General features: G+C 41.1%; 1 protein-coding gene across 11 annotated transcripts in view; it reads right to left on the reverse strand.

Moving 5' to 3' along the window:
* The window catches only part of DOCK10 (dedicator of cytokinesis 10), a 141,238-nt gene that overhangs the window by 63,789 nt on the left and 54,507 nt on the right, over positions 1–22,942 (reverse strand). For 8 of the 11 annotated variants that reach the window (XM_074547070.1, XM_074547072.1, XM_074547071.1 and 5 more), the window contains exons 2-7: positions 22,375–22,494; positions 14,820–14,909; positions 6,594–6,676; positions 2,820–2,892; positions 2,379–2,513; positions 1,950–2,084 (exon numbers count right to left, since the gene is read on the reverse strand). In XM_074547070.1, the coding sequence (XP_074403171.1) occupies positions 1,950–2,084; positions 2,379–2,513; positions 2,820–2,892; positions 6,594–6,676; positions 14,820–14,909; positions 22,375–22,494 (636 nt within the window). The remainder of the gene's footprint in view (positions 1–1,949; positions 2,085–2,378; positions 2,514–2,819; positions 2,893–6,593; positions 6,677–14,819; positions 14,910–22,374; positions 22,495–22,942) is intronic. The other 3 variants (XM_074547069.1, XM_074547074.1, XM_074547075.1) reach the window with 1 other exon arrangement.

Consider the following 22,942-nt stretch of genomic DNA (forward strand, 5'->3'; position numbering starts at 1 on the left):
ACTATGAATGAGCTATAAAGAAAAAATCAGGCTAAGTCTAATGCCTGCAGGGTCATTCTTCCAAACTAACGGATTGTTTTGGAAGCATTTTGTATTTTATCTGGAGATGAGTTCTCTGGGATTTTTACTACAATTTTGATATTCTATCTCAATCAAACAGGAGCTCAAAGTCATTCACAGAGACTTAAAACAATTTATAGTAGTATTAAAACTCATTAAATCACAATGTAGATATCACATTTTTTCACTAAAAATTCAGTTTTACTCAACTCTTTCTCCACATTCTCTAGTCTCCCTGTTTATGGCAGCTCTAAGCCAGGTTTTGTTTCTCAGCCCTATGATTCCAAGTCCATCACAGACCTGGCCAGCTGATGGTACTCACCCTAGTACACCCTTGGCTAAGAGTCTAACTTCTTGCTAGTGAAGCTAACTCAAATTTGTGAGTCCCATGCTAAATGTCAAACAAAACCTACCACAGAAATTTGAATTTGGGGGCAGGCAAGAGAACTCATATTCAACCAGTGTGGGACAATCTGGAGGAACACTGTAGGTTTAGAAAGCAGCTATCAAAGGTTCAGGGGGAGGAGGATTTCAAAGGTTTCTTGAGGATATTTTTTTGTCAGAAGTTAGTAAAAAAGGGCAGAAATCTTGCAGTCAAGACATTTCTGCTATCCTGGAGTGTCATGAGAAGCAGCACAGCAGAAAGGGCACCCTCTGGGGCAGCATTAAATATGTGCACAACAAGACCCTACAGGGCTGAGCTCTGGCTGAGACCCAGCCTACAGAAAGCCCCTGCTGCAGGCAGGAGCCAGCATCAATTTCCCACCAGGATTTCTCTCTAGGAATCTCTTCCATGGCTTCTGCTACACTTCCAGGCTACCTGTGAGCGTCTCTCAAGCCAATGCACTGACACTGGCAAACATCGCTGTCCTACAGGCTTATCTCCATCCTCTCCCTTCCCTGTTTGGAAAAACAAACACCCCTCTGAACAGCACTGGGACAGTGGCCACTGCCCACAGAGCCGGGGACTGCCAGCAAGTACTTGTCCCCAGGTGAATCACTGGGAAATGATCACTTTTCTTGCTCCAAAGGGGTTTAGAGGTAAAGGAGGGCCATCACAACCAACAAAGTCTCTTTTTTACCACGGGCCTTTGTGTTACCTGAAAGGTTTCTTTCAAAGTAATCCTCAAATCAGCCTGCCCAGTACTGTTAGCAATCTTTACTGGTTAAGTTATAAAGTATGGATTAAATAAAAGCTATTGCTCCTTACTCACTGACTATTCACATTGGGCTAGATCAGTCAATAGTCACATACCATTCAAGGTAACATCTTGGTTTAGAATGAAGTAAAAGAAAAGAGAGAAATATATTATTAGAATGAGAGGAAAGGAAGAACAAAATAGGAGAAAAAAGCTAAGAACACAGCCTAAGGGTAACAATAAGAAAAAAAAGATTGATTTAGACATTTCTGGATAACAAACAATAAGGTTCTGTCCTACCTGATGCCATTAAGACACTCTATCATACCCAAAAGTGATGACCTTCAAGGAGGCTCAGGATACAAGATTAATTTCACACTTGCCCAAAAGGTAGTGCTTTGTAACCTGAATTTCTTTACCCCACAACAAGCAAGCATGCTCTTAGAAAGCATGAGGTAAAATCTGACATCTCAGAAAATAATTTCAGAGAAACCCCCTCCCAAATATTTCACAGTATTTTTTTCTCACGTTTGCCATGGACAAAGTGTGTGCATGGTCTGATACCATAATTCAGCTGTGCTTTTTTGTAATGTGTCAGTCTGCAGCAAATTAAAGAGCAAAACCATTGGTGCTTTCATTTCCTGAAACTGCTAATGAGACCATTATTCTGCTAATGAACATGTTCTTCCACTTGCCTCTTTAAATGCATCCTACACCCAAAACACTGCAATGAAATAAACTGGAACTTACCTGTACAACTCCTGTACAAGAATCCAAAAAAATACATCCCTTTGGCTCCTTTGATATTTTTTCATCTTTATAAAAATTCATAATATATGAGTTATCTGACAATTGGGTCAGCTGGAAGTAGCGCTTTTTGAATGACTGCAGGGGTGGGAAAGAAGAAGCGTGAAAATTGTTGTACTGCAAATTATTTTCACTGGTACTTTATTCACAGGGTTCAAATAACAAGTAACTCCTGACTGCATTTCAATCACTATTTTGCAGGCAAATGAATTATTACTTTATTATCATTTAAAGCAATGTAATCAAACCTGAGATATAAACAATGTAATCAATCCTGAGATATAAACAGCAAAGTGACAATGGCAAAAAGTGTGCCTCTGTGGGGAAAATAAATGCAAATGGAAATAAGAAAGAATAATGTTGTTTCCTTACCCGAACAGTAATGCTGTTGTTGACAGTGCTGTTGAAATTCCCTTTATAAAGCCATCCAGACTTGTAAACTCCTGCTGCCAATCCTCCTCCACCACCACCACCACCACCTTTAGATGATGAGTGGGATGTTGTGTCCTATAGGGAAGAGAAGGTTAAAATTGCACAGACTTTTTTTCTGAATTTCAAGACAAAAACTGTAATGTGTGAATATCTGCTTGATAACAACTAATCACTCTTTCATTCCTTTTGAAATAAGACATTATTAATAGCCCTCCCATGATGACATAAGACAAAGCTGATCCACTAATCTCAGAGCTATTTAAAGTATGAAATATATTATAGGAGACAATGACCCTCCATTATAACTCTTTATTTGATATTAAAATAATAAATAACTTTCCCAGTAGAAAAAACAACCCATGCCAAAACCAGAATACATACTTCATCCTTATCCACATCTTCATGATCGATTTCAAAGGAATGTGATGGCAGTTTCTCTGGTCTACATTCACTTCTGGCAGGGGGAAAAATGCATTTATTTATTAAAAACAAATAATGTACCTGCTATTTCAGGGAGGTAACCATAATGAGCCCTCACTGCAATATCAGTACACCTTTTGCTGTGATCCTATTGTCTCCTTTAAAACCATGACATTTTTAAAATACATTTTTTCCTAAGCCACATGTTTTTCCCAAGACTCTGAAGCTGTAACAGTTCTACACAAATGACAAAATACCAATTTTTGGTCTCTTTGCAGCTCTTCCACCACAACAGGCAACAAACCCCAAACAATTTCCAAAGAGAGATCCCATTCAAGGCTGGCAAAGGAAGGAGACTGAGCTCTTCAATAGATTTCTTAACCAAGACCATTAGAACTTTTGTCTTAAAGCTTCTATATCACTTCATGATTTCAAGATTTTTTTTTTTCTGTTCAATATGACGACCACAGCCTTCAAGCAATTTTTCACAATGCACAGATGTCTTTTTGATGTGATGCCATTTAAGTTCCTTATACTGTACACTCAAACCCACAACTGAACATGAAAAAGCAAAGCACTTAAGCATTTGCTTAATTTTAAGCATATAAATAATTGTACTTAGGCCCAGAGTACTTCTCATTTTGCAGAATTAAACAGTAACAGCCAAATACTCACAAAAAAAAAATTCAAGGGTATTTTTAAATGGAAAAATATAGATTTTTCAGTGCCCTGAAAAAATCCAGTACTGTTTTCAAATTCCTAAAAATTAAAAACCTCATCTTGAAAACCTTCAGTTGCGATATGAAAACCTAAAAAAGTTTTCATGCTAAAAGTGATTATGTATTAGGAGGACTGACTTCTAAAGAGTAAAAAAAAAGTTAAAAAAGAGAAAAGATAACTTTGACCTTTTTCATTTTTATTCATTCATACATAAATTACAGATAAGGAAGATCAGAGTAATGAGCAATATCTATCTCCTTTCATTTTCTCCATTTCAAAACCAGTGTTCCCATGAAGAGCCCATATCATCACAAGTGCACAGAGAACACAACAGTGTTTCATTCCCTCTTTGGTTTGTTCCAGTTTTGCAGTTTATTTACTGCAAAAAATGGATCAATGTTTTGAATAAAACAACATTTACAATCCACTGGCATTTTTGATATCTGTAAAGTTTTAATAATCAGGATATTTGTGATGGAAACCCATTGACAGTTTTCCAAAGCAACCAAGGGCAGCTGTTAAAAATTCTTTTACAAAAAAGAGGTACCAGACCTGAAATATCTACCAAGTGTTCCAGGTTTCCTATAAACAGCAGCAAAAATTTTGCTAATGACTCTTTCTGTTCCCAGGCAGTCAGCACAGCACACACTGAGCAACCCCTGATCTTTTCCCACCCATTCACTTGCTCAAAAAGCAAGAACACACCAGTACACAGCATAAAACATGGTGTAAAAGAGGTAGTGAGAGCTCACAGAGAGGAATTTAAGGGGTTAGAAAGAGCTGAGAAAAACCTCCAAGGAGGAACACACTCAGAGAAAAACCAAAGCAATTGCTAAATATTTTGATCCTGTCATGCACACGGCGCTGAGCTCTGTCCTGGCGCCACAGCAGGGCTGCAGAGGACATGCTGAGCACTCACTGCCTGCCCTCAGCATCACACAGCAGCTGCTTCCAATCAGAAAGGGGCAGCATCCAGAAAAAACAACTCTGACAAAAATCTGCTACACCCTGCAGCCATTACTCGAGGTGTTGCACGAGTGTGTGACCCAGCACAGCCTCAAACACATGAAATGAAGTCCTTCAGCACTGCTGAAAGCCGCTGAGTCCCAATATACTTGTTTATGCATGGAAAAGCCCACAGGGAAGTTCAGCACACCCTCAGTGAAGGGAATTACTTCAGCCACAGTTATAACTGGTATCGTAAATGATATTGCTTTCCCACAATGTAAAGCTAAACACTTAACACTCATCCAGTGATCCCCAATACAATGACTTCCTATAAGGGGGTTGACACAAGAATATGTTCAGATTTCTGAAAGTATGACAGCAGGTTTCCTCAAATCAAACAAAAACCAGTAAAAAGTGGTAAAGAGATCCAGAACTATCAACAGTGAGGTACAGTATAGTGACCAGAACATATCAAGTCTCTTTATTTTTCTTGAAAAATAGTCTAAAACACCAAACTTTGTAACATGCACATGCAAATCAAGGCAGAAAAGGCTGGTAACAATATGAAATGAGGTGGATCTCAAACCAGATCTGTTAGAGGTAAGTTAAGCTCAAAAGCCATGGAGGTTTCCAGCAAACAAAATGCAGACAAGCCCTGCTATAACTTTGTGTCTGAAATATCAACAAGTGTGGCACCCAAACCTTCCCTAAGAGATACAAGACACAAGATCTGGTGTCAGTATAATCATCAGTACAATGTATGTGCTAGCAGGGGGAAAAAGTAAGATGTAAGACAGCCCTGGTACCCCTGGAGCATGAACCCATGAAAGCAAATCCCATTTAGCACCACACTAAAATATCCTTTGCAGAAGGGGATGTATGTAATCAGCTAAAATGTACTTTTGTGCATAGTAATGCACCCACATCTGCCCCATGCATATTTCATAAGTGTGAAGACATTTAAGGTTAAATGGAAAACTGCTGTGCTACAACCATTTCTCTTGAGCACTAAATGCATTAATTTTCTAAACCAATCAGCAGGCTGGGTATTTAAGAAAGGGTGTTTTTATAATCTCTGATTAGCAAAACTGCTCTTAATGGCCTTTTGTACTACCATGTACGCTGTTCATAAAAATGCCAACCTACAAGAGCAAATGCAGGTCTAAAGGAAGGTTTGCAGTGCAAAACCTTCTGAACACAGCATCTAACTGGGCCATAAGACTCGATTTTATGAGTTTTTTCAGTTCTTGCAGCAATGAAGTTAGTACCGGTTTCCATCCAACCCAAGCTTGGAGCACTCATGCATTCCTGTCTTATGTGCAGGTAAAAACCTTTTTCATACAGTTAATTTTAATGACAAACTCCATGAGAGGAGGCAGTAAAACAGCTCATTCTGGCACTTGGTGATTTTGGTAACTACTCTCTAAAACCTTCCTCAGGGGCAGGACACAAACCTTCCAGAAACAAGAGTATGGGCAGAAACTCATGCACGTAGCAATGAGCACCAGATTCTTTGTTTCTTTCCACTCAAGTCAAGGAACTTGTTCCTGCTCCTCCCAGCACTTTTCCAGTGATTTTCATGTTCATGTGCCTCCAAGCACAGGAGAAATGCCCCTTGCCCTGACACTGGCACACTTCCACTGCCTTGTACCATCAGTGCACCCATCTCTGCTGTACAATGCAGCCATAAAGCACTGAAATCCTACTCTCTGTTCCACAGGGGAACTAAAAGGAGAATGAATCCCAGTGAAAGGTGAGTGACATTTATGCATTATTAAGGAAAAGCCACTTCTCCTGTATCAACTGTGCTCTGAAAACGCAAATACACTTGTAAGGATTTGAATCAGCACTAATGGAGTTTGTTGATACCAGTGAATTCTGCAGAGTCTTGAACTTTTATGAAGGACCTTTGCTTCCCCTTTTTAAAAATGCAAGGCACTAAAAATACGGTAAAACAAGCACAGCTTAGAAGACAAAGCAAAGTGCAAATATGGACAAAGCTTAGCAAATAACACAAGCTTAAGGGGAAAAAAAGAATAAAAAAAGGGAACTTATGTGAGCTCTTACTGTGGTAAGTGTCGAAAGTCTTCTGAATAGGATTCATATTTGTAGTTCACAACATGCCAGTGGGAACTGTAGTATTTACAAGCCTAAACAGAAGAAACACAAACAGTAACATAGAATTACTGCAAGGGTTTAGACTCAAGAACGCTAAAGAACTGATAAAGTTCTGGGCAGCCCACATGTTAGAGAACATAGTCTTCCCTTTTAGAACTGGGTGCTCAGTTCTTAAGGGAAAGCCAGAGTCATATGTTTCCATACTTTGAAGCACAATTTCCCTTTAAAATCAAATGCACTGAATCACACAAGATGGAGTAGGGAGCTGATAGCAATTTAACATGCTTTACTGATTCTCATCTGCTTTCTAGGAAGCATCATTAAATTATATAGTTACTGCCTCAAAAGACACGATCTAGTTTAGGCCTGACTTCCTTCATAGACATTGATTACATATTTTTTGTTTGCATCCTGTTTCATTACCTAAGCCTTCCACTGTAAATACATTTCCCTTATTCTTTTTTTCTCCCTTGTTGCAGCACGAGTGCTTTACTTGTTATTCTGCCCTTAGGATTGATCTTTAACCTCTTAATCACATTCAGGAATATATTAAAAGGATTATAATTTTTCACCAGTCTCATTTTCCCTTCCACACTGAATTTGCTCAGTCATGCCATCATGCAGTTTTCACTGTCTAAAAGTTTTCTTGCTGGTTGTGCATCCACCTTTAAAAATTGTTCTTAATACATCAATCTCCCTTAAATAAGGAAGCCAAACCTGAACTACACAGAAGGGCTTGGCTGCGCTGTCAAATAGATCAGAATATCTGTGCAATGTATTTGATGCAGAACTTTTATCAATGCAGTTAAACACAACATGACATTTTGAAAGGCAATAAGATGCATGAAATAGGTACAGTTATTGCTAAGGTGCACATCTACAAGCAAAATGACACTGTGTCAGAATTTCCAGTGATTCCTCATACAGAGTGTAAATTGCAAACTGATATTTGTACAGTATGCTGAAGATTTCACCACAGTATTGTATTGTTTTCTCCCCACACTCCACCTGAAGATTTGTGCCAGCCCACCTGGGATGGAAAGGAAGAAAGAGAGGGATCAAGCCTAGAACCCAACAGTAGAAGTTGCTGCCCAAGACCACAGGGAAAAGGAGGCACATCAGGAAGGAAAAGAGTGGGGATCTACAGTAGAGGAAGAAGCAGCAGGACTGAAAGGAATCTGAGGTGGGAACAGTAAAGACAGTCTCACAGAAAGGCATGAGACTCCAAGCGTCAAACAGAATGGAATAACAAATGGATCAAAGGTGCCTAAATACCAAAAGCTGTGCAGGGAAAGTAGAAGGAAAGAGACTAAAAGGACAATTATAAACGAGTATAAAAAGGCTGACTGCTTCAATGGGGAGTATTCCCTCTCTTCATTCCCAGCTCCTCCTGAAGTGCCCATGGGAGTCGCTGCTTGCACAGGGCTCTGCCTCAGAGGGACAGAGAGGGGATTATCAGGCTGCTGGAGCAAACCTCAGATGGGCTGTCTCGATTACTCAGCACTGGCTAAACAGATCTATTTTTCTAAATCTTGTGCAAAATAGGCAAAGTATGTAGCCATAAATGATTTTAGGAAGCAATCTTCTTTGTAATCAGAGTCTTCTGTGACAGCTCTATTTGGTTTAGAATGTGGAAAAGGTGGCCAGGAAGTGAGTGCACATTTACAGGCGCTTCCCTCCCTGGCAGTTCAGCACAACCAAAGGCAGTAAACACATTCCAGGTGGATCCACTATCTACCTTCTCATCTGACACAAGACCTCATTATTTTACAGGATGCAGAATAAAGTGAGACCATTAGACAATACAATGCCATATTCTCCAAGAATGAGGATAATATTCCACATTATAACTGACTCTCTCTGCACTTGCCAGGGTCAGGTTCAAAGCTACCCCTGAAAACCACTCCAGCACTGATTGCACTTGGCCTCTAAATGTAGAGATAATTAAAAAAAACACCTCACACCCAACTTTCTGTTTTATGGTTCTTCATAAAACAACTTGGTCACTCTTGTATTTGTGTTAAATGTGTGTGACAGTCACCTAGGCTATAAGAATATCTTACAAGAGACACATATTCTCTATTCTACACAAGCCAAGGAGGAGCTCACAGAGCATTGTGAGGGTGAGCCCAGAACCTCCAATTCACACATCATTCCCCTTCTCCCTGGCAAATGTAAACCAAGGGAACCTTCTACAGAAAGGAGCACTTTTCCCCTGTGGTACTTTCATTGCTAAGTATTTTATTTAACAGATGCATTTAAAGCCCACAGAGAGCTCTCAATGTCAGCTTTTATTGCAAACATTATAGGCTGGTGTGTTCAAAAAAGCAGTTGTGAAAAACATATAAAGCAGGCCACAGTGTTTTAGCTTGTAACTATAAAGGTTTATTGTGCTCCTCCAAGAAAAAGCTAATCAAAATAAAAATCAAAGGGGACAAAGCAGCACATTCAAGTATCACTCAATAAATCCACAAAAGACAAGCCAACCCAGTGGAACAGCTACCACTGTTCTGAGCTAGCTTCTGTGGGCAAACTAGAGCTAACTTAAATAGTAACTCCAAAAAAAGATTTTCTCTTCAGAATATCCCAACTGAAAATTAAATACTTCTGCTTACTGTACTGACTTAGAATGATTTTTTTAAAATTGGAAATTGCTACTGGAAATTAAGTTTTAGCAATGAGGAACAATACCTGCAAACCTGATTTGAGGAGCAAGTGAAACCTTTATAGAGGCAGAGATTTCAAGAAGAGGCTAGAGCTGGATAATTCCTGGCAAAGAACAGAGGCACCAATGCAGGGGCTGTTGAGCTCAAGTGAACTGTGGGGGAGGAAAAATACAGACGGAGAAATGGAAGTTTTGGGATGTGGGAGGCTTGGCACATGTTTGCATGAACTTTCTGCTGCTCTGCTAACCAGGCAGGCAGCACAGCCCATTCCCAGGGGCCCTATCAAACTAAGGTCTTTCCTTTGTTTTTTAAATTTTTCTTTTTTTTTTTTTTGTCTTTTTGTCCAGATGGCCTAATTTTTCCTTGCAGGGACAGACAATCCAGACTTTTTCCACGTGTAACTTCTTATCTCTGGTTCTGGTGATGACAGCATGATGGCTACCACAGCGAAAAAGACATTTAAGATTTACCCAGCAATGGAAAGGAACCTTTGGAAGGGAAAAAAAACTCAACCCAACCAGCCAATTCACAAAAAAACCCAAATAAACAAAAAGAAAAAAAAAAAAAAAAAAAGGGGGAAGTGAGGGAAACAAAAAGGAAACAACTTCCCTGCTTATATTCTCTCTGAGGCAGCACTAGTATGTGGACTTCAGAAATAGAGATGGACGTACAATAGAAGTCATTAGGGGTACAAGAGGAACTGCATGCACAGAGAAACTCTGTCCCCCAGCCTGGCAGAGTGGCTGTCCCTGAGGTGGAACAGGGCCGGGCAGGCCCGTGCAGGAGCCTGGCACAGAAAGCCAGGACGTTCAGAGCTGGCTGTGGCGCTGCAGAGAAAGCTGCAGAGGAGGCTCTGTGCTCTGCCATGACGTGCACAGCCCCGCTCACAGAGCCTCCCCTCCATCCTCTGACCTCCGCAGCAACACCGAAGGAAGGAAATGTGTGGGGATTTGGGAGGTGGAAGGAGCTGAGATCACCCTGAGTGAAATGCAGCCCAGTGAGCATGGCAGCATCACCAGCGGCTGCTGCCAACCTGGACCTTCATTCTGAGCTCTCAAAACTTCCCAAAATAACAGTTCACACAAAGTCCAGTGACACAGGCAAGTAACAAGCCAAAACATTGAAACACACTATTGTTTTAAAGTACCAAACATTTTAACAAGTATTTATCTTCTGTGCTATCAAAAGACTCACTAGCCTTTAATAATCTATGTCTAGCCCTGACACTACAGCTCTTTCGTGCACTAAAAAACCTTAGATTTTGAAGATGGGGAAAATTACACTGTGATGAATGGCAAAACTCTCTGAGTGTCATTGTCAACAGGAGCTCCCATTTTAGTCTGGGAAAAAGGTAAGAACAATGCAGATTGGTCTGCAAATTAAAAAGGCTCTGAAATCAACACTACGGGCACACCACCGTTTTCAGGAGTTATACAGGAGGCTGTGGCTTTTTCACATTGTGATTAATAAAACCCATGTTTCATAATTACTTACAGATCCTGTAAAAACCCAGCCTGCAATACCTCAAATAAAAACTCCCTCAGATGAGTAGCAAGGGTTTTGTAAGCTTACTACAAGTGACAACTCCCTCATGTGTATCTAGAAAACCTCAACAGGAAAGTTCAGAGACGCCCACATGAACACTGTATTATCACAGACAAAATTAACTACATCATTCACTGAATAAAATTGCAATTTTCCTACACTGTTATTTCATTTTCATTTCTTTCTCATGCAGGAAGATCCCTCCTTCTGCCCCTGCACAGCTCCTACACCTCTCCTCATTCATGGGGACAGCCCCTCTCTGCAAACGTGTTTTGTAAAACTCATCCACATAGCACCTTTTTTTTGTGGCAGGATCACCTGACTTGAACTCATTTCTTAAAGGAGAGCTGATAACTAATATTTACTTTCTGCATTTTTTCTTTACATATACCTAGAATTTTATTCCTATAGATACACACACACAAACAGGATGTATTTGTGTGCCCACGCCTGCATTCTTCTTGAAAATACTGACTTGAGCCAAACCAATATGGGATTCAACACATTACAAGTAGGTAGTTTAAGTTCCTCAAACTAAATGTAACTTTGAAAAGCAAAGTTCAGTATTTCCTTATATTTCCAAATGAAATGTGGGGAAAATCCCAAGCATTCCCATTTGATCTGCATATTCAGGATACAGCCTTAGGAAAGGTGATATTAGGAATGTTTTAATTATCTATAAGGAAGAATTTATTTTTGTTTCTAGTGAAGTGAATGTTTCTTTTTGCCAAAATTATGGACCATGAGGACAATGCTGACTGGCATTAATGCAGCAGACGTGCAACAAACTCTGTGAGGAATGAGAAAATTCAGAATTTGGAAGGAAGCAGCATGATAAAGGAAGTCAGGAATACTTAAAACAACAAACCACTGAAGATAATTTTATTCTGGCTTTAAAAGTTTCTGGAAACTTATCCTTTCTTGGAACCTGATTTAGTTCCTCAGGCTGCTCCTGCCTAAGAAAAGTTAAGGTGGAAAAATCCAGAAGGAAAATATCCTAATACAACTACAGCTATAGGAATAATCAATTCACAAAGTATGAACTTTAAAATAAAGCTAATACTTAGGAGGTATAAATGAAGAAAGGGACTCAGATAGTAATCAATCATAGAATGCGAAATATTTATTCTCTTTGCAGGCATAAGATACTTATTAAGGGATTATTTATTTGCCTTGGTTTTATTTTGTTTTAGATTTTCATTTTGCAGTTTCAGCAAAACACAGGTGGTCAGACATCTTATTTAAAGTCAATTCTTCTGCCTCACCCATTGCAATAACATTTCAATATCACAGGGAAAGATTTGAGTTCCTGAGGAATGCAAAAGCAGTGTTAAGAGAACTCAATAGAGAACCAGAGGCAGAAACCCTCCACTACAGGTGGACAGCATCAAATGCCATTGATATTGAAAGCTTTCCTCAGCAACATCAGCCTCATCTGTCGCCATCTGTCCTGTCAGCTCTTCTGGATCCATAAACTGATACTGCCCAGGCAATTGAGTCCTCTTGGTGTGCCTCTAAGTAATGTTTATGGTTGCTTGAGGAAGGGAAATCTGATCAAATGCCCTGTCTCTGTATGGATTTTGGTGAGGGCTGGGGGAAAAAAGCCCCTCATCCTTGAAGGGCTACAGCAATGTAAGGGCTAGAAGTGGAGGAAAAGCTTTCCTACTGCCACCAGTGAGAAACACACAGCCAGGAAGAGACAGACAGGATGTTAAGGCATTATCACAGACTTCTGACAACCCTTTACAAATGACCTTGTCTTGTAGACAAGGCCATTTGAACACCACCAAGCACCCAGAAGAAGGAGACCAGAGATCATGGATCTGAGATCTTCAACAGTTTCAGCACCATGTCCTCACACTGCACCACACAAAGGAAATTGGTTTTCCCTCCAAGAACAGACCCCTCTTTCAGAGCTCACCAACTTGCTCCTGTCTTTGTCTCAGCTTGTTGAAGTACTGCAACAGTGAGCAGCCAGAGACAGCTGATACCAAAACGGCTTCAGCATGTGGAACTGGACATTCCCTAGAGTCTCATCAGGAATTAGGCATTTAGTCCAGGTGACCAACAGTCAGTCAAGATGGACACCTTCACTGCTCATACTGTGCTGTATTTGAAGCAAGACTCCTTCAGTGAGTGAAGAGTTGGCTTTTCCACAGTTCCCAGACAGAGATGAAGGCCACCAACTCCACTCGTGTACAACTATCCCAAAGTGCTGAACACCTGCCATGAACACAACAGGCTGCAGCTAGGGCAGGAACACCTCTGCAATTGCTGCAGGGGACAATCACCACAGATCTTCACAGAACCCTGTGCTCAGTTTTGCCTAATTTTGGACTGGAAACCATCCCCTTCACAGAGTTTAATTTATTGTGTATATATGCATAATTTCTGGCTTTGTGGCAAATTGGAACACATGCATTACTACTTTAAACAGAGTCTCTACCCTGCTACTCTTCCATGCACAGCCTTAGTGTTTTTTCCACTGCTTTGCTCCCCTGTCCCCCTCCCCTTGGCTCCCTGGCAGTGCAGAGAGAGCTAATAGATGCACTCAATATGTGTTTTACCAGGTTGCCATTAGCATCCCCTTGGCGTGCTCGGCTGTAACGATTCCCAGGCACCGTGTTCCATTTTTAGACCCTCCACTTTCTCTGCAAAGCCATGGGCACAGTGCTGGCCTTGCAACTTGTGGAACCTTGAAATAAAAAGCAGACCCCAAAGTGCTGAAAGGGCAGTGAGGCTTCTGGGAAGGCAGATAACTCCACAAGCTATGTTATCTTTTAACACTGCTGCCAGATTAACAAAGATGGCAAACTTCAGGCAATCTGAACCGGCAGTAAATTATTATTGCTCTTTTCAAACCTGCTAAAAAGAAATAGGGCCAGCCTGTAAAATGTCACATTGCATACAATTCAACAGCTACTTTTCTGCCTAATTTTGGACTTAAGGGTTTCTAATCCCTGTGCTTGTCTGTGACTGACTTTTCCTCACAGTTTTCCCTTGCAATTATAGCACATATGAAATACTTTTTCAGACCAGAAGCAAGGTGTGAAAAATCCCAATCTGTGGAAAAAACGCTGAGAACCATCACATTATGGGCTAATCATAAGTGCTTGGAATTTAACTCCTTCTCAAAGCTGGCCAAAAATTTGGTTTCATAAACCTGCTTTGTTAATGCAAATGGTGAGCTATTTTGCACATCCATAATGAAAGATGGGAATGTTCAGGGGTTCATCTAAAGTAAATTCCTTTGAACAGTGCAACCAGCTCCTCTAAGGTCCTTCAAAATTATAAAACCAGTGACAACACGAAATATTCCTGAGGCAGCAGGATGAGCAATCTCCTACAATCTGAAATGAGGTATGGAAACAATACAACTGTAGGGGTTTTTAAAGGTAGAGCAATTTTTCACTCCTGGTGGGCCTTTAACTGTCAAGGAAGAACTTGTTGAACTTTCTGTTATAGTAAGGCCAAACAGACTCTAAATACTGACAATAAATATAAACCCCTAAACACTCTTCACACTGCACCTACTCCTCATATGTACACCTCCAAATGAGATACATACCTTGTAATAACACCTAAGAGTCTAAACCAGTGCCAATTGGTTATCTATTTTTGGAAAGGCATCAATATTTTCAAAGTGCAGAGCACATGCAGATCATGATCATTAGCAGTGATGTAAAAATACCAACATCAATATCAGTGGACTAATGGTGACAGGGAATGCAGCTGGAAAACCGTACAATGACAGGCTAATTCAGTGCATTTGCATTTTTTCTAGATACAAACATCTCATAGTGGGCAACTGCAGGCACGCTGTTAACCCTCCCCCGTCCTACTGGCCTTCAAAATTCAAACCCGATTCAAATCACCTAAAGCATATTAAAAGAAAAAAGATGTTAATTATAAACATAGCAAACCTCCCCCAGACTCTTGATTGCATTTAAAATTAGATACTCACCTCTCTAACAAATAAATTTTCTGCTTTTTGTTCTGCATCTTCAGGTACAGAAGGATACAGTGTCCTGATTTCCAGTGAAATTGTGTCTATCTGACAATAGAGAAAAAAAAAGCAATTTAGTCAAAGCCAAACAGAAGAGCAGTTGTGTCTCAGGAAGAGGTTAAGAACCTTGCTATCATGGCTTGCATTTTTCAGTTTGTCGTGCAGCCAACACACATGCATACCAACAACTGCAACCCAGCTCCTGCCCACACACACCATTCAATACTATCAGCTAAGGCATTAATTATGAGCAAGAACAGTGTTCAAGTAGATTTCTGGGAATAAAACAGTTCCAAGCAAAGTTCCCTCAGTGTCTGAGGTTTCTGATAAAAAAAAAGTCAAATTTTCCTTACATCCTCCTCTCCCAGACATATGTGCCAAATCCAACAGTGATACTTGCTTCCTCCACTTCCCTTCTCCACCCCATGCCTTTTTGGGGAGGAATGTGTAGACAGAACTAAAAGCTTTGACTCAAGAGGAGCAGAGTGGCCCCAGGAAGCTGCAAAACGAGTGCCACAGGACAGCTCCATGGCTGCAAAGCAAGGAGAACCAGGCAGCAGCCTCTTGGAGGGACATTCCCACCTGTGGGCACAGGCAGCAGGACATGGACACCGCCTGCAGCCCCTTCCAGCCTCCACAAATTAAGCCCTATTTCTGAAAGCAGCTGCTGGCTGAGCTGTCTTGTCAGGCCCCAGAGCAGGAAACCACAGAGAGAAGTGGATCTCCTGAAGTTCTCCACAAGGAGCCAAGCTGCTCTTGGCTCCCAGCAAGAGGCCAGGGCCACCAGCAGTGCCTCTGTGACCCTGGGGCTGGCCAAGGCAGCCACTTTGCACAAGGCTCACAAGAGGAAGCTTTGGAGTGTTTTCAATTAACCTACAGATCTGTCCCACTCATTTTCTCTGCCATAAGAGGAGAAAACAACCAAAATCAATGCCCAGCAGTCCAGTATGCTCTCAGTTACAATGGAGTAACCCTGTCATTCAAGATAGCAAAGGACTGAAACCCAGACAAATCTGGCCCCCCAAACACATTTTCTCTTGCATTACAGAAAGATCCACAGTTTCCAGAGGAAGGCCTGAGGCATACAACTGGTTTAGTATGAAGAATCACCACGTACTAATTCCATGAAGCAGCTTGCAGTGCCTCCTGCATCCCTGGAGGCTCTCCTCCATAGGCTCACCCTCAGAATAAAAGGTGATGTTTTCTCTCCATAAACTGAAGCACCCAAACTCTACACAACAACTGCCTGGATATTATTGACTGCATTTTTCCTTAGAGTTTATATGAACCACTCTGATTTCCCTTCATCACTTTCCACATGAGTAGTTATGAAAAAAAAGCATGTCTCACTCAGGCAGAAACATCATGGGATTCCCCAAACTTCTGCTTCATCTGGAGAGCTCAGGATACAATATGATTAAACCATGGCTCTCACAAAAATGATGGGGGCCTCATAGACACCAGAAAGAGAAAAAAATCCCACTGTTCCAACAAACAGAGCACAGTTTCCTGAAATGTGGACTCTGGACTCTACCATCTGTGTCACCAATGCCTGCATGAATTGATTTTCACAATCATTGAGTCTATGAGCAAAAGAGACAGAAGCTAGAGGAGTATGACTTTTCAGGCCATGCTTAGTAATAGATATCTGAATTCTTGGTTGCTTAGGGGCTTCCCAGCAGTACTCTCAGTCTCTGAAAGGCACCTTATTCCTTTTACTTCACACATATGTGACATTTTAAGCAGTGAAGTTTTTTAAGTAGTCATGACAAGACACAAACCCTGAGCACAGCTGGAAAGCCTGGGGTGCCCCTGTGGCCCCTGATATGGAGCTTGTAATGCAGATGTAATGCACCTTGTACCTCACAGTTACCCTGTCAGGGTGGTGAATAAGCTTCAGAGACCTGTTCTTCTTGCCCACAGCAAAACTTGCCTGCTCCACATACTGCACAGAAATTAGTTTCAAGTACCTTTTTAATAGGAAAGACATAGAGCAAGTCAGTTTTTTTACCTAATGCAACACTTCTTGACAACTGATATGAACACACTGACTGAGAGAGCTAATATTTGCCTTAGTGGGGCCATTTGTCTCCCTGTCCTTACACAGCCTGTTAAAAACATTGTAGTGAACAAGACAGGTAGCCCAAGCCCACCGTTCTGCCCATGGTACATTCCCACACTGTCCTTCCCAACAAGACTGCACTTGAAAGAAAGAAAAGAACCACAGCCCTTCAAACCTAAGAAATCAGGTAACACCAGGCTTGTTGCCTTTGTAGACTTTGACAAAGAATATCATAGGTTTATTTACAAAGAATTGGGACATGGAAAATGTTGCATATTGTTATATTTAAACTTGTGTTAAAACTACAAAGAACTTCCCTTCTGAGAACTGGTTATGTTTAACCACTTAGCTGCAAAAGCTTGGCCACAAAGGCTCTTCCTGTTCATAGCTGATTACTTTCAAAGTTAAATGCTCTTAAAGGCTGATCAGGCATGGTGTTATTCACCAAAACTGCTTTATTCAGAAAATAACTAAATTTCAACAACAGAATATGTGCTTCTGAAACAGTCATCCAAAAAATCAGAGATTTTATTTAGAGAATTCAGTATTTATAAATATGCTGTGAATTCAGCCTAATTTTCTAATGTTTAGGCAATCATGGCAATTGTTCGTTCAATCCAGAGACCAATTACCCTCTCATTTGTGCATGCAAACTGTGGTAATCAAATAATGCAGGTATCAGCCTAAAGCATTCAAGTCTATAATTCATCTGAATTATTTTAAATTTATTTTATATAAATATCCCATAACTAACCATGAATTCTGGCACTGCCAGCCTGTCTCATTTGCATAAGCTGTTGGCCTCGGGTGTTGGATGAGCTATAAGGTGCAGTTTCACTAAGCACCTTCTCTTGCCACATTCACCTTCTACAGTGATGCACAGAAGTTAATACTGCTCCTTCTCAAACACTGACCAGAAATAATGTTTTCAGGCAGTGACTACTTCCCAGTGACATGGTGAATTTAGCATTTGAAAATGGAGTTCAAACTCCATTAGCCATTTCCAGCATTTTCAGTCTCAATCTATTCTGAACAGCTTTTAGTCTGAGAGCACGTTGGCAGTGGTTAAATCTTTAGAGGGATGCACCAACAATGATATTTACTTCCTGCAAAGGCTGCCCTTCAGAGAGACCTAACTGGCTGACATGCTCCTCCCTGGTAATGCTGAACTTCAGGCTCTCTAATGAAAAGCTGCTCAGCCCCACTTTCATCCAAGTAAACAAATTTACCAAACATTACCAAAAAGGCAATGACATAGTCCATCAAAAAAAAAAAAGAAGGCTGGGATGCAGCTATGCTTTACAAATACCATAGTGCAGAGGCTGCTGTGGTACAGGGCTCCCTGACAGGCTGCAGCCCCAGCACAGACCTCACCACCAAGGAAAGCAGGAACAGAGCACATTTAAGGATAGATTTTGCCCCATGACTCCCTGAATGACATTCAGGGTGAGAAGCTATGCTTTGCCCACAGCTTGCCTTGCTGACTGTATTAGCTCTCTCTGTTTACAGTTGGAGTGCCTCCCTAGGAGTACAGATGGCTCTCACTGTCCTGCTCTGCCAGCCCAGGCAAACTTGCATGTCAAGGATACCCATAACCCTATTAATCATGCCAGTAATGGGCTCAATTTCTGCTCCTCTAGGAATGAACAGATACTCACATGGAAAGTGGGAGCTAAATCATGTGGTATTTGAAATAACTCATGATTTCACCATTGTAAATCTTCTGATTTAGAAATAACAGTCAGGTTTCCAGGGGATTTCCCAAGGAGGCTCCAAGGCCTGCATTCCAGCTGCCCCTATGGCACATACATTTTGTGTTAAGAGACAGTGTCCTTGTCTTGCTGCCTCCCCTTACAGATGCATCTGGCTCTGCTATGAACTTCTGTATCCAAATGAACAACTTTTGTCCCTGCACAGCATCTAGAAAGCAGAGGTTTCACAACCTGAAAAACAGGGAGATTTTGGCTTTTGTTTAGAGCTAAAAAAAAGAAGCCTGGAAACAATTATGCCTGCAGTGATGGCAAGTGCAGCAATTTCACAACTCAGCCCCTCCTGTTCCAGGGCCTCGGTGATGCTTGGAGGGAACGGGGCTCCCAGGTGGGCTTTCAGAAGCCCAAAGAGTCAGGAGCACATCAGACTGAACTTCAACAACTTTTGCATTATGCAGGCAAGATTTTGTCATCTTACACCTGTCCTAAATTCAGGCAATGAATTATTGTTCGTGTTGCAGGTTGAAAACCAGGCATTCAGCCATATTTATGCAAATAGTTTAGAAGAAGTCTGAGTTCTGCTTTTCAAACAGATTTAGGAAAGTCATAAGAGAGAAGGAGGAACAAATTTTCATGACCCAGATAGTTTAACATGCTTTTACACCGTATAAATTTAAGTGACTATTAAATACTTTAATCTACTTTTTAAATACAATTAACTTGTATTTACCAACATATTATTAACATATTTAGTTACTAAACCTCCACACAAGAAAACCTATCAGCAAAGGAGTGCTGATCCTGCCAGCACTCCTTGCCAGTAAGGAAGAGCAGCAGTGATTTTAAGCAAGACTTCACATCCTGGAGATTTGAAAAGAGACTGCTGGGTGTTTGGTAAATTTCCAAAGGATGGAAGAAAAGATAAAAAAATACCTATGAAAGGATCCAGCAAGTACTTTGTTTGGATGTATGACAGTGCTTAGGAGCAGAAGTACAGATGTATGACAACAAATGCAGGTAACACTAAGATGTCAAAAGTTAAAAGTGGGAGTGAGACCAACATGAAGGAAGGTGTAACACTGCCTTCATGGCTTCCTTTCTGGCAAACACACTGGAGAAGTGAGAAATAGGAATCCCAGAGAGCAGCAGCTCCAGTTGTCAAGGAGAGTGTGGCCAGGTTTGGGGAACAGAAGGTGAAGGAAGCACAGCAACCCAGTGGTGAGAATGAAAACTACCAGGGTCATCACCAAGCTTTTCATAGGTACAACAGGAAGCCCATCAACTCCCTCCCACTACCACCAAGAAGTACAGTGTGAGCTCTGCACTGATGTACTGCTGCAGACATTTTCACTGGCCATTATTTCACAGCACAGGAGGGAAATTTGTTCATGGGATCCAGCAACAGGTGAAAAACGAAGCTGAGCTGATATGCTTTTTCTGAAATGAAAAATGGACCTTAGGCAGGGAAATGAGTTATAAGGAAGGAATTGCTAGGAAAACAAGTAGTGGAACTAGTGTGAATCAAATATTTTTTATTTTTTTAAGGGGTTATTAAGCACAGTTACAAAAGAAGTGAAATATATTTTCCCCAACTGGAATAAAACCAGAAAAGGCATCTGTAACGTATATATCTTGCACTTTCTGTGGAGATGCAGGGAATGGAGGAATACAGTCTATTAGGCTCAGATTGATATAAAGAATTCTCTGCTGTTCCACAGACTTCACATAAGATGTTGGAAATTTTTGAACCTGAAATTCCAACAGGAAATGACCAACCGAAGTCATGTGAGAATAACAGCATTCTCCCTGAATGCAAGTCAAAAAGAGAAACAAATCTGAGATGAAACAGCTACAGTAATTCACCCATAAGTGATGCATGTGGTGAAGATGACAGATCCAAAAATAGGAAATCATTATTAAAAGCAAAATTTTCTCCTATGTTCACTACTTCAGCCAACTCTTTTGGTTGGGGTTTTACTCTGAAGAGGCTTTTGCCCATAGGATGTGCTCACCCACAAGCCCAAACTGGGGCTGTATCAACACTGAGACACGAAGTCTGCAGCAAGTGTAACCATTAGGAGTCAAACAGAGCTGGCCACCATTTCCTTGGGCATTATCACATTAAATCCCACTCAGAGCCAGCCTGGGCACCTCCTAATTCAGTCAGACATGGATCTCTTTCTACTCAAATGGCTGACCCAGACTTTTGTGCCCAGGTAATATTGCAGCAGGAGGGATCAGGACTGGAAATAGATACTTTGCAACTGGAAAACCTGTCTGGGACAAAAGCCCTGCAGTCCTGTCAGGTGACAAAGGCGCTTGCCACTGACACTGACTTCAACAGGAGATAACAAACATGAGAGAAGTTTGTGGCAAGGATATGGACCCTACCTACCATGGCCTTTGCTCTTCTATGAGCAGACACCTCTACCATGCAACTACCTCTCTCATCTGCCTTAATCTATTTTTTATTATTATTTCTTGAATTAAAATAGATTATGCCAAATAGCTGCAAAGCACAACACAGAGGAAAAAAAATAGAACTAGCTTCTAAAAATCCAGGCAACGACTGCTCAAAATAAAATGAAAATAAGGATATGAAAATATGCTTGCCAGAGGTCTTCAGCAGTAGGACAAGATTCTTCTTTCATTGAGATTTGCTCTATAGACTTGAGCTCAGTTACTCTAAATCAAATGGCTCAAGGGCCTAGTGACAGCACACAGTATGCCTAGTCAGCTTTGTAAAGCTAGGTTTCAATTTCATAAATTGACAAATGTGCAAAATGGATAAAGGAATTAACAATAATGAGGAAATCTCTTCTGTTTAGCTTCTCTCAATCCCATGAGTACATTAACTCAGTTAATGCCACCAAGGAAATAGAGCCATTTAGCCAAACAAAGCAGTCTATTAGATTAAGCTGCCCTCCTAGGACAGCAGCAGTGCCATGAGCTGATGGGAAGGGCCCTCACACAGCAGTTACAACTGGTCACAAATTGAAACGTCTTTGCATTAGAGAATGCCTATTCATCAAAACCTAAATGTTATACAAAAAGGGGGTGATTTTGCAGAAGTTGCTGTTCAATGGAGGCAATGTGCCCAATGAGCCTGGCAACACAGCTCCCCAGGCACCCTTCTGAGCTGAGCACCCAGCACTGCCCCTGGAGAGCCGCCCTGGCCCCCAGGCTCTCAGTGTCTGCAGTTTGCTAGGACAAGCAATGGAGAACCCAGGATGAGGTCAGGCAGCTCCGAGGCTGTGGGGTCAGGGATCCACTGCTCCTCAGTGTTCCACCATGAGAGTTTCCTCAGCACCAGAGACTTCATCTAGTGGCCAAATACACCAAAAAGAACAGGATCAGGAGTTAAATTAGATTAAATTAGACTATAATAGTATGGAGAGATTCTAAGACTGGCCAAACTAATACTGTGCTGAGCAGCCAGACAAGTACACAATATAGAATAATGTGTTTAGTGGGTTCCTGAACATCTGTATCTGGGAACAATCAGGGCTTCAAACTTTATCTAATCCTGAGCAGTAAAGTCATGCATATATAAATGACAAAGAAAAAAAAACTCCAAAAGCCAAGTGAATTTGGTGGGAGGGAAGTATGGCATTATGCATGAGTTAAAAATACCTTGGAGAGGCCTTGGACAATTTCTGGCTCTCCTTCGAGCAGTGGAGATTAAATCAATGAACAGCACAAACCTAAGCAAAGGAACAACACATATTTGCCTTGTACTTACTGAAAAGTCATCATCAGGGAATAATATCAGATCCTTGAACTGGCTGTCCCCAATATTTTTTTCGATCTCTGTGATAACAGATTCATAATCCAAAGGCTCCAAGAATTTGGGTTTTTCCTGCTGTGGAAAAAAAGAAAAGATCAAGTAATCTCTTTACATACAATTTGCTTCCCTCCCCCTTCATAAACTGAGATCTGTGGCATTTTTGCTTTTGTACACCAAAGCATGAATAACTTCTCCTTTCATTCCATTCTGCTCAGCTTGCTGTATCTGAGCTCATGCATGAGAGTGGAGAGAGGAAGTTGGGCCACTTGTAAGAGCCACTCTCCACCTCAAAACTCCAGAGCAATCTGTCAGCTCATTACACAGACTGAAACCACCACGTTAACTTACCTGGAAGTGTCAGGAATTCTCTCTCTCTTTCTCCATAAATACATCAGGAAAATTGATGGACACAGCTTGAACATAGATAGGACTTTGAGCTAATGTCTTTCAGAATAAGAAACCTACTTTTCTTCACTGTCTTACACAATTCCCCTTTTGAACTGCTGGCAGCTTGCGAAAGCCA

Source organism: Zonotrichia albicollis, chromosome 9 (assembly GCF_047830755.1).
Source record: "Zonotrichia albicollis isolate bZonAlb1 chromosome 9, bZonAlb1.hap1, whole genome shotgun sequence".
NCBI classification, from domain to species: domain Eukaryota; kingdom Metazoa; phylum Chordata; class Aves; order Passeriformes; family Passerellidae; genus Zonotrichia; species Zonotrichia albicollis.